This window comes from Mauremys reevesii, linkage group 6 (genome assembly GCF_016161935.1).
Source record: "Mauremys reevesii isolate NIE-2019 linkage group 6, ASM1616193v1, whole genome shotgun sequence".
NCBI classification, from domain to species: Eukaryota; Metazoa; Chordata; order Testudines; family Geoemydidae; genus Mauremys; species Mauremys reevesii.
In genome coordinates, this window is record NC_052628.1 from 119,692,428 (window position 1) to 119,705,046 (window position 12,619).

A 12,619-nucleotide genomic window follows, 5' to 3' on the forward strand; every position below is an offset into this window, starting at 1 on the left:
ATCTGGTTTCTTTGTGCTGAAAACCCAGCCTGAATTTGGATGACTTTTTTTTTGTAATCTGTAAGGTCCTACTTTGATTGCATGCTGTAGAAAGCAGGTCAGTGCCTTCAAACTAGGCTGCTTAAAGTGAGGCACCTAAATCAAAATGGCCTGGTTTTCAGAGGTGCTAAGTAGCCACAGTTCCCACTGGAGTCAGCGGGAGCGACGGGTGCTCGAGCACAGTGCAAATCAGGCACATCTACGCAGGTGCCCAAGCGTAGCATCAAGTACGATCTTAGGCTCCCTCGTTGGAAAATGTTGGCCTCAGTGAACAAGGATCATTTAAAAATTTGAAAAGGTGTCTCCCACATAGAGAGAGAATCTAGCTGCTTCCTCAAAGCTAGTTAATGGGCATGTTTAGTTGGGGTGGGTCCGGCTTTGAGCAGGGGGTTGGACAAGATGACCTCCTGAGGTCTCTTCCAACCCTGATATTCTATGCTTCTATGAAACTGGTAATGAAATGCTGTCATAAGATACGTCCGTGTGAAAGCAAGCAGTATTGCAGTTTGAGCATTTCTTTTCTTTCGCTCCTTTCTTCAGTAACACCTACCGTATGATTGAACAAGACGACTTTGACATTCACACGAGGTTGCACACCATAGTGAGAGGCGAGGACGAGGCAGCCATGGTGGAGTCGGTAGGCCTTGCATTAGTAAAGCTACCAGATGTCCTCAACCGTCTGAAACCTGACATAGTGATTGTTCATGGGGACAGATTTGATGCTCTGGCACTGGCCACATCTGCAGCCTTGATGAATATTCGGATTCTTCATATTGAAGGCGGGGAAGTCAGTGGGACCATAGATGACTCAATCAGACATGCCATAACCAAACTGGCTCATTTCCATGTGTGTTGCACAAGAAGTGCAGAGCAGCATTTGATATCCATGTGTGAAGACCATGATCGCATCCTCTTGGCTGGCTGTCCCTCATATGACAAGCTTCTCTCCTCCAAAAACAAAGACTACATGAGTATTATACGTATGTGGATAGGTGTGTATTGCACTTCTGTTCAAAGTTCGTAAGATTTCTGCAACAGGCAGACATGCATTTTTGTTGGCATTCTCATGAAGCTGACACAGGATTTTATGAAGGGTATAAGCACATTTTGACAGTGCTCTTCTGTCCTCTATCTCCCACCACAGAAATACATATAGACCCAGTAAACACAGACATAACTAAAAACCTTAGTATGCTGTTTTTCAATTGAATGTTATTCCCTATGTCTTTTCCCCTGCTCTTTTGAAAGAAAAATACCCATGTGCTCTGCCTTTCACACTTTAAGGCAGTGGTTACCAAACTTGTTCCGCCGCTTGTGCAGGGAAAGCCCCTGGCGGGCCGGGCCAGTTTATTGACCTGCTGCATCCACAGGTTCGGCCGATCGCGGCTCCCAGTGGCCATGGTTCGCTGCTCCAGGCCAAAGGGGGTGGCAGGAAGCAGCGGCCAGCACATCCTTCGGCCCGCGCTGCTTCCAACAGCTCCCATTGGCCTGGAGCAGCGAACTGCAGCCAGTGGGAGCCGCGATCGGCCGAACCTGTGGACACGGCAGGTAAACAAACTGGCCCGGCCCGCAGGGGCTTTCCCTGCACAAGCAGCGGAATAAGTTTGGGAACCACTGCCTTAAGGAAATGTGCATATTATTTTGAGAACAAAAGCTCTTGGTAAACCAAAAGGAGGAAAAATAACATAAAACTTTCAAATGTTATTGTATCACAATAGTCTGTTTCCAGGGCAAGATTAACAAGATTAACAAGGCTAATTGGCCTGTACCTGGAAGACTGAGAAATAGAGGCCCCAACATCACATATTATTTAACATAATTACATCCCATCAAATATCAGATGTAATGCTTAAATATTCAGGGGGCCCTTCCTATCTAGAGACCCAAATGTCACATTTTGACTGTGTTGGTTTCTTCAAGAAACTCCTTCATTTCTACAATTTCTGTTCTCGTATTTGTAGTCAGGAGAAAGTAACCCGACATGACCCAAAAAAGTGTAGCCAGAGATTGTCTTTAACATCTAAACCCCTATTGCTGAGTCAAAAAACAAGAGTCAAATTTGCTGAGTTCTTTGTTAAAAAATAAATTACCGTAGAACTCAGAGCTATTTCTTTGATACACAGAGGTTCAGAATCTTGTTCATATCCTTTATAACCAGACAGCTGGGAGCAGGTCTGACCTAATAATGTTAGAGATTGTGCATGGAGCTAATTTGCAGAAAATCAAGGGAATTTACATGCTGTACTTTGTTTCCTTTACAGTACAATACAGTAGCATGATATATTTCAGAGACTTGCATTGTATGTCATCCGTTTACTTTCAGATCATTCCATATAAATCAGCATATCTTGTTGGTGTTTGACAGGAAAAATTCTTCAGCCCCTGTCAATTGGGAACTGGGTTCTTATTAGTTCAATAGTTTAGTCATTTTCAGAATAAAGTAAAATGAGCCCGCTTCTCTTTATAACAAGTGAAGTAAAGTATTTATGATAATCAAGCTCTCATTTCTTTTAAGCAAATGGTGAAAAATCCATCCGCTGAGGCCCAGAAGACTCCCAGGAAACCTGAATAGACTAATGGATTAAAAGGAATGATCACAGTGAAAATCTCTATCAGATCTGCCTGTTTGCTGTTGTGCCACAGCCTCAGGGTCAGATTCTGCTCTCATTTACAATAGTGTAAATCCAGAATATGTTAATTGGCTTCAACTGAGTTAATCCGGGTTTATGCTGGTGTAACGAGCGGCCTCGGTCTGTGCTCAAAATACTCCTGTAAAGTTTTAGGGCCCAGTACTGCAGTTGACCCTATGCTGGGGCCTTAGACAATAGCAATTGTTCAGAGTCTTACTTACAGTGGTAAACTTCAAACCCATATTCTCCTGTCATTCCCTTATGATCTCTTATAGTATTGGAACTCATTGTGCTAGAAATCAGATTTGCTGTCTAGAACTTGAGAAGGCTTTTGTTTCAGTGGCTTCAGAATCATTCTCCCACCACAACCACCACGCTGCTAATAAAACAGTCTCTTTTGGGCTCCCTTTAAACAGGTGAAGATGTAAAAACAAGAGATTATATAGTCGCTCTGCAGCACCCTGTGACCACGGATATTAAACATTCCATAAAGATGTTTGAACTAACGTTGGACGCACTCATCTCCTTTAACAAAAGGACACTAGTTCTGTTCCCAAACATTGATGCAGGTGAGTGAAACAGGTACTTTTTATAAGTGGTTTGGTTTTTGTTTTAAACTGATGAAGAATTGCTCTTCAGATTTTCATAACTCTCCATGGAGTCACTTCCCCTCTGTCTCACTCATAGACCTCTTAATCCACCTGCTTCCATCCTTGTTCATTGCAGCCCTACCATCTGACTTCCTCTTTCCTCTCTGCATCTTCACTTGTGCTACTTCATCTACCCACATGGAGGTAGCTTAGTGAACTAGGTATAATGTTTGAACTCACTGGAACCATGTGCTGAATGCAGGATCACCTTCACCCTTCAGTCTTCTGAGGAAGATAAAGGGAAAACATTGCAATTTGGGGGACAGACAAGCTATTCTGCTTGCCCATGAGCTCTAAAATGTTTTAAAATATAATAGTAATGAAGAATTTCCACATTGGATCTCAGACTCACAACTGGAACCCTGTCCTCAATGACACAGCTGTGACGAGTCCTGTGGAGGGCGGGTGAGCAAAGAGTGGTTGGGAACATGTACACAGAGCTGGTGGGGTCAGTCCTAGGAATACCAACCCGGCTGCTTTCACAGTACTTCTGTGTTAGCATCAATGACAGCTACTAACATGTCATTACAGTGTATACAGTGGCCTCTTCAGTAGCCACAGTGAAAATTCAGCTATCCGTTAACATTTTGTTCTCAGTTGTTGGCTTTTTCCATAGGAAGCAAAGAGATGGTTCGGGTGATGAGGAAGAAGGGCATTGAGCATCATCCCAATTTTCGAGCAGTAAAGCATGTTCCGTTTGAGCAGTTCATCCAGTTAGTGGCACATGCTGGCTGTGTGATTGGTAACAGCAGCTGTGGTGTTCGAGAGGTGGGAGCGTTTGGAACCCCTGTCATCAATCTGGGAACACGTCAAATAGGAAGAGAAACAGGTATGTGTTTGCTGCTAAATTAACTTCCTGGGTGTTGGGTATGGTCATGTGCTTGCATCATTACAGAAGGTAAAGTCAGAGTTTAACAAGCATGTCAGTTTTATTTTTAACGGACATTATCACAGCAGGGCAATTTTGATCTATCTTAACTTCATTGATCTGTTCCTTCTGTCCTGATGATTTTTGTAGAAAAGACTTTTATCTATAGTCCAACTAAAATAAATATATGCAGTGGCTTCCACCTGCCAGTATAAACCACTGCATATATTTTCTTTATGGGTGCAAGTGCATGTGACAGGCATAAAACTATGCACTCTGGAATGATCCTGCAATTTTAATATACACATATACCACAACCAGCAGCAGGTATAAAAAGCAAATGTATAGTTTTTCTTCACAATCACACAGATGCCTCAGATAAGACATAAATAACAGTTTACCCTCCTGTTCTTCTCCGTGTTGTTCTTATATGTGGGAATTACATTGGAGTTAATAAGAATTCTGTTCTCTAAGTGCTTCGCAGGCAGGATACTGTACCATGACAATTTTGCTATTGACTTCAGTGGGAGCAGGTCCTAACAGAGCAATGTCAGCGTAGCATCTGCATGTAAGAAAATGACACATACAGAAGTAGCGGCACTATGTGCACGTAGGTCATGTTCCTTTTGAGTAGGTGTGAGGCCTTAACACATTTTGCCAGGACATACAAGTAATTGCTTGTTCATTTCAAATTCTGTTCTCCGTTCTCTTCCCCCCGTTATTTATCAAGTAGCTGGCATGCACTAGAATGACATTGTATTTTTGATTATCTAGGCGAAAATGTTCTTCATGTTCGTGATGCTGACACACAAGACAAAATACTACAAGCTTTGCATCTTCAATTTGGAAAACAGTATCCTTGGTAAGTACATATATCCACCCACTGCTCTTCAGGGGACCAGAGAGAAGTCCCTTAGTTTGTACTGAGGTGGAGAATAGACTTCACCATATTTATCCAAGGTTAGCTCCCCACTCTAGGAAGAAATAATCATCTTGGATGTCTTACTACATACAAAGGAAAGCAGTCTGTGAATCTCAGAATCATTGTGCAACGTTGGCAGCTTGGAACTCATACAGCAAAGCTCTGCTGCTTGATGTCTAGGATTCAGTGTCAATGTCTAGAATTCTTTAAAAAAAAAAAAAAAACCAAACAAATAGTGCTGTAACCTCACGGAACATGGTTAAATGAGAGCCCATGGCAAAAAATGATAGTAATTCCACACATGTGCTACTTGTGCTACCTGTAGCTGGATAGCAGCCCTCAACCCACTCCAAGTTGCTAAAGCATCCAACACATCCTGTGGCACACTCACAGAGGCTTGATATGCATTATTATCATGGCAGATAACATGTTATAGTTATTAATAACCTTTGAGATGTAAAATATTGTGGCTTTCTATTTTATAAGTGCTTTACAGACTTGCTGTTTTACTTACACTATAATTGGTGCTTTTTTATATTACAGCTCAAAAATATACGGGGATGGTAATGCTGTCCCAAGAATTCTGAAGTTCCTCAAATCTATTGACCTCAAAGAGCCTCTGCAAAAGAAGTTCTGCTTCCCTCCTGTAAAGGAGAACATCTCACAAGATATTGACCATATCCTAGAAACCCAGAGTGCCTTGGCTGTGGATCTAGGTGGAACAAATCTCCGGGTAGCGATAGTCAGTATGAAGGTAAGTACTATACCATGCCTTTATACATGTCTGTAGACACCACTGTATTCGATGGGAAAGCACTGCATTGGGGATAGTGCAATGCAGTACTGTCCCTGGGGGAGATCCTAGGTGTGCTGATGAAGTGTGCCTGCTGCTGTGCTCCTGTGCAGCTGGCCAGGTCTGCCGGCCAGCGTGGAGCAAAGCAAAGCCATGATCGCACGGGCTCCTTCTGTCTGAGGAGCCATGCACCCACAGGGGAATAGGCAGGGAGCAGTTCCTGTGCTTCCCTGAGCACAGGGACTGCAATTCAGCATGTGCCTTTATATAGACCGCACACAAGGGGAGAGACTCCTGGTGCCATTTTCCTCATTTCCCACACATATGCCTTAGTAATGGACATGCAGAATATCTGGAAAAAAAAAAAAGACACTAGACTCCAAGGATAATTCACTGAACAAGGAATGGGTGGCTCTGGTCATGTGATAGGGAGTTTTCACCTCTGTCACCAATGAAAACACAGCTAGGCCAAAAGTTGTTACTTTCTGATGGCTGTTGGACCAACAGCAGGTGATCGTTGCTCTCCATTTGATACCTGAGAACAGGAGCCCAGCACTCTAAATCAGGGGTCTCAAACTCAAATGACCACGAGGGCCACATTAGGACTAGTGCATTGACCCGAGGGCCGCATCACTGACACACACACCTCGCTGCCTCTGGCCCCGCCCCCACTCCACCCCTTCCATCATTCTAACCCCTTCCCCGAAGTCCCCACCCCAACGCTGCCTCAGGGGGTGCAGAAAGGGTGCAGGGTGCGGCGGGGGCTCAGGGCAGGGAGTTGAGGTGCAGGGTGTGGCAGGGAGTTGGTGTGTGGGGTGCAAGAGGGTGAGGGGTGCGGCACGGGGTCGGGGTGCAGGGTACAGCAGGTGGCTCAGGGCAGGGAGTTGGGGTGCAGGAGGGGTTCAGCGTGCGAGGTCTAGCCCAGCGCTGCTTACCTAGAGCAGCTCCGGGATGGCAGCGGCGCGCACCGGGGCCATGGCAGGTTCCCTGCCTGCCTGCCCTGGCTCCCGGCCCTGCGCCGTTCTGTTCCAGGAAGCAGCTGGAACTGGGAGATGGGGAGGGTCTCAGGGTTCGTGTGTCTGCTGCTCTTGCGGCTCCTCCAGGTACCTCCCATGAAGCTCCCATTGGCCACAGTTCCCTGTTCCTGGCCAATGGGAGCTGTGGGGGACGGTGCCTGGAAGGAGGCACTGCAGGAGCCCTCTGCCTCCTTCTCCCTCCCCCCCGGACCGAAGGGGCGCACTGCCAGCTGCTTCAGAGAGCGGCTCAGGGCTCGCAGCGCCACAGGGGGCAATCCCACGGGTAGGCAGAGGGGCGGGGAGCTTGGCAGGCCACACGCAAGAGCCCCACGGGCCGCGTGCGTGTTTGAGACCCCTGCTCTAAACCGTCATCAGAATAGAAGGTAATTGGCACCCAGGCTGGAATTCTCAGAGAAACCCAGAACTGCATGAGCCTGGAGACTAACCTACCCCTTTCTCTGCTAAAAGTGATTGTTCCAGAACAGATTGAGGCATGTAGTGGGGGGGAACGTGCACCATCACAGCCTGCGTGGTAGATGTTCTGTGAATAAAAGACTTTAGTCTCCAGGGCTGTCAGTCCATCATCTTTCACCACCAAAGAATTCATGGAGTGTAGAACGTTTTTCTTTGGCCTAGAGTTGCGCGGCTTGTACACAGCTAGCTCATTTAAGTGATGTTTCCAGAGTGGGTGGTGTGCCCCTGGCGCTGGCATGAAGAACTAGCCAGGGAAACACAAATAGGCCTTTCAGTTGTTTCCCAGAAACTTTAGCTTTAATTTAAAAAAAAAAAAGTGTCTAGCTGTTCTGATTGTGAAGAAAACCTTGAAAATGTGATACATACGTAACTGATGAACAGATCTTTGCAAAAAGCCTGAAACAAGAGCTTGGAGGTGTTAACTACCTCATTCACTTGACTGGGTACAGCTCAGGCACCAATAATGATCCTGTAAATTTGGTCACCATTGTTAACGATTTCACCACTCAAAACATCTAAGACAGGAGAAATAATGTTATAATGTGAAGATCTGCACAATCTACTCTGATCTACTGTAAGGGTGTGTCTAAGCTGAGGAGACCACACTAGCATAGCTAGGTCCCTGTAGCTACAGCGGCATAACCCTCTGTTGTGGATGCAGCCTACACAGACAGAATGAGTTTTTCCATTAGTGTCGGAACACTACCTCCCTAAGCGATGGCGGCTGTGTCAACTCCTCTATCAACGTAGCACATTTACCCTGGGGTTAGGTTGGCATCACTACAGTGCTCAGGAGTGTTTGGTTTGGGGTTTTTTGCACATCTGGCAGATGTAGTTATGTTGATCTATCCCTAAATGTAGCCAGGTCTGAGTGACACCCTGTTTTTGAGTATGCATTTAGCAACATATGGCAGAGCTGAAGGTGCAGTTGTTTTAGATTCCCTGAAGGGTGGGACTCAGTTTCTGAAAGTTTAGAAACGACTGCTTTCAAAGAGCTTTCAAGCTCTTCTGGCAAAGCCAGAACAAAGAGATTATCTTTAAAAACTTCTCTAGTTACCTTTTTTATTTGTTCCTGAAAAAACAAAAACTGGTGGAGGAAACTAAATGAAAATAAAACGCCATCATTGATCTAATGCTGACATTTGAGTGAGAACCAGCACGCAAATGTCAGGAAATGCCCAAAGCTGAAGTTGCTTTGGTAACGTTAAATCAGTCATATGGTATATATGCAGCATGATCTATTCCTTTCCCCTTGTTAAATGTAAACCACAGTGTGATATTCTGCGACCAGAAAATACACAGGATGTGCTTTGGGACAGAAATAATATCACCAGGGATACCTTCACATTTGAAATGTATTTACTTCTTAGTGTCTGATCTTGCAAGCTTAACATTGCATTAACTTTTGTTTTCCCCCTGCACCCACACATAATGAATGCTTCCATTGTTTTATGAGTGTTAGGGTATAAAAATCCTCCCCTCCTCATCCCCCACACAAACAGACGTCAGAGATTACATTACAAAGACTGATATTCAGAGTCAGCATTGCTGTGTAAGAAACAATATTTATAACAGATGCCCTTTAAATTCTCTTAATAACCTTGATAAGACTAATTCCTGCATCTGAATTCCAAGCATGTGTCTCCTTTAAGTTTCCTGTTACCAGTAAAATAGCAATATTTATGACACCAAACAAACTTTTGTTTAATCGTATTTAAAACTAAAAAACACTTGCTTTTTAATCCAGCCACTGATCATGAAGCTATTTGAGTTGTCCCTTCCTCCCCTTCAGTGCTGGGACAAAGCAAAACCGCCAGCATATCACATTGTGGTTTGCTGTTTGCAGCAACTTTATGACAGCCAGTGGCATATTCTGTTGCCAGCTCAAAGGTCCTTATCTTAGATGTATGTTGTATTTCAGCTTGTAGGGCTTGATTGCAGAAACCAGTCTAGGGCTCCACATGGGTACAAGGGGCCTGCCCACACAGATAATCTTGCAGGGTCAGGGCCTAAGACTTGTATCTTTTTTCTCCACAGTTGGAGGTAGAGCTGTGGCCCTTTGCAAATATAAAATTGTTTTTATAGCTGATGGGTCTGTAATTTAAACAGAAGAGAAGTCATTCATTTTGCAGGGCATTTATATAAGTGGACAGGCCTGACCGTTTTTCCCTCTTAGGGTGAAATAGTGAAGAAATATACCCAGCTCAATCCTAAAACCTATGAAGACAGAATAGGATTGATTCTCAAGATGTGTACGGAGGCTGCATCAGAAGCTGTAAATCTGAACTGCAGAATTTTGGGAGTGGGTAAGTTAATGAATATTGAATTTTTCTTCCAAGACTTTAAACACTAAACGAGATTGTTCCAGTTGTGTTAGAAAATTGATCCCGGAAATTTTCACAGCTTTTATATTGACAGTTTTATTCCTTTATCTAGTGCGTATGATAAGGGATGCTTTTTAAATGCATGTGAAAATGAGGGGCTGAAAACACAGACTAGAGTCAGCTCTCTCTGAGTAGGAACTGTGAAAGCTATCCACAAAGCTATGCCAATGCACCTCAGTCCCAACCTACAACACCACAGTATTTCCAGAACTGGTCATTTCATAAGAAGAACTTGTCATTCATGCTGATTTCTGTGGCGTTTGATTCTAGGGCCATGATTCTGAATAACACTGCCTGCCTGGTGTTGCTGAGGAGATACAGCCCTGAGGGTGGTGGGTGGCAAAGGTTGTTTTTAACCTACCTTGACGCGGGGGCCCAGCCCCAGAATTTGGAGAGCATGAGTTAGAGCAGCCCGTGAAACTGCCATAGCTGACAGATACTTCCTACTGCTGCCTGTGGCGAATAACTTGGGTGCCAAGCCCCTTGACTCACCAGAGCAGCATAAAGAGGCCAAAACACAGTCCAGAAGTGATGCTTGTGTCCGCAGAGCTGGAAGGCAAGATAGTTTTTCATTTGCTATTTCAGTTTCACTGTAGCAGAAACCCATTTTAAATTATTTTGTTTATACTGTAACTGGTCTCAGCTTCATTCTCCTTAATGACTGACTAAAAGCTTTGTTCTGAAACATTTATTTTAGTGGAAAGGATTCTGTTTAACCAGAATATTAGAACCTCATTCCATTTTGGCCAAAGACAAGTTTTGCTTTAAACCAAAATTCTGATTTAAATCACATGGTAGAAAAATATTACTGTCAACTCTTGAAAATTCTTATTTGCCATAATGAGCCTGGAAAAACTTCAGTGGTGAGTACATAAAAGGAAAAGAAGCAATGTACATGTGTGTGATCCAGATCCCTGAACTGAAGGATTACAAAAAGGCAGTTTATAAATTCTTTATTGCCAGAGAGAACTTTTTTTAGAAAATTCTATCTTAAATGATTATACTACTCCATTAAATAATGGAATCTTTCAGAATAATGTCAGTGAACAAAAGGTCCTATTTGACATCTGATATTTCATTTGGACTAAAAGTTTTCTGTACTTGGCCTCAGAGGATTAGTTTGTGCTGAAGAATTCACTTTAATATAAAACAGTTGTGAGGAGTCATTGAGAAGTCATCATTCTTAAGAAAATAAAATGCCATTTTTCTACACATGACACAGTCTCAAAGAAAAGGTGTATTTTGTACTTCAGTTCAGTACTTTGTTCCCAGTCATCAAGTTCAAATGAGCCTGGATGTAACTTTGGAGCTGTTGCAATCTTGATGATTTTGTTGTTTTGTCATTACAGAAATAAAATTGGAAAATAAAAAAAAAATCAAATAACTTGTTAGATGTGACGTGAAATCAAAAGAATTATAGAACACCTGCAAGGATGTGTTTGGAATGTTCTGACTTCCATTTAAACAAATGGCAAAGGGGCATTAGGGATATATTTCAGGTTATGGAGTGCACATTTCTGAGTTCACCTCAGCTATTCAAGTAATAATACATGCCACCCACAGCAGTAAGCCAGAAGGCAAGGCCTCTTCTGATTCTGGTATTGCAAAGTGTTTTCAAAGTTCTTATTAGATCTTCTGTTATAACCTACATGATATAAATGTCATCAGTTACTTAAAAAAATAAATGCACAGTGGGCTAATTCCTGCACAGTTACAGCTGTGTATCCTTCACTGAACTTGGCTTGGTTGCATAGATGGTAACTGAGTGCAGAATTCTTTGCAATGTTGGAAAAACAGGACTTACCTGAAAAGTATCCTCCAGCGCTGTTTATGGTCGATGTGATGTCACCAGCACAATGCCTGCCGGGCCATCACGCCAAGATGGCTGGCCATTTGCAAACATGAAAAATGGTAACTTGTTGAAATGCCCTAAGGGGAATCATAACTTTTTTCAGAACATATTTGTGAATCACCTTTCTGGCCAACAGTGTGAACCAAATTCTGGGCTGACTTACTCCCTGTGCACTGCGAGGTCATGAGGATGTAAGTGCATGTAGAATTTATCCCTGTATTTATAACTCCTTATTTTGTACTTAAATACAGCAGTGCAAAAGATCACACATTAAGTGAGACTATCCAAGACACAGCCAGATTCAGCCCTGCTGTGATCTTACTGATGTTTGACATTAGGGATGAATTTGGTCCAGCAGGACAAACTGAGACCAGGTATAAATAGGTCCAGCACCTCTGGAAGTCTCCTGGCCAAATTCAGCGGTGACTTAAACAGTGGCAAACTTTGGACGTTGAGTGTAAGGTGGTCCGATATTAGGTGTTAGTGACCAAATGGTGTGACTTGCATGGGTGTGGCATTCAGTGGGTGTGCAAGAGACATGTAACTTACAAGCTCAAAGGGAGGAGAGATGTTAGAAATAGCATCTTATAGGATTAAATGGTTAATTTCTCCAGTGCTGTGCGCCTTGTCACCATGCACACCTATGCAGTGTGTGTGTCAGATGCTACCAGACTGTGGGCCTGATTCTTCTCTTCCACCTGTGGTTGGCTCTGTGTGTGTGTGTGTGAGGGGCTGTTTTATTTTATCTTCTTCTCTTAGTTGCATTTCCTGCTACATTTCCCTTTTCTCCTCCTTGTGCAAGTTGTACTCATTTTGCACAGTTATTAAATATTAACCCAATGCAAGTTGCAGTATGTACACCTATTTTTTTGTGATGAGACTTGCACAGCTGCTTATGTCACTGCTGAATTGGATGCAGAATCATAGCTGTAATGCTGAGTTTAGTTGACTTATGTGGCTTTTTGTAACTTTTTTTATCGTTATTGGACTG

At 43.4% G+C, this 12,619-nt stretch overlaps 1 protein-coding gene across 7 annotated transcripts in view; it reads left to right on the forward strand.

Annotated features, from left to right (window-relative positions):
* The window catches only part of GNE (glucosamine (UDP-N-acetyl)-2-epimerase/N-acetylmannosamine kinase), a 77,997-nt gene that overhangs the window by 42,880 nt on the left and 22,498 nt on the right, over positions 1-12,619 (forward strand). For all 7 annotated transcript variants that reach the window (XR_005600466.1, XM_039544771.1, XM_039544769.1 and 4 more), the window contains exons 3-8: positions 580-1,031; positions 3,086-3,238; positions 3,936-4,148; positions 4,962-5,049; positions 5,653-5,863; positions 9,569-9,698. Coding sequence is in view for 6 of the 7 variants with exons in the window: in XM_039544771.1 (XP_039400705.1) it covers positions 580-1,031; positions 3,086-3,238; positions 3,936-4,148; positions 4,962-5,049; positions 5,653-5,863; positions 9,569-9,698 (1,247 nt within the window). In the remaining variant the exon portion in view is untranslated. The remainder of the gene's footprint in view (positions 1-579; positions 1,032-3,085; positions 3,239-3,935; positions 4,149-4,961; positions 5,050-5,652; positions 5,864-9,568; positions 9,699-12,619) is intronic.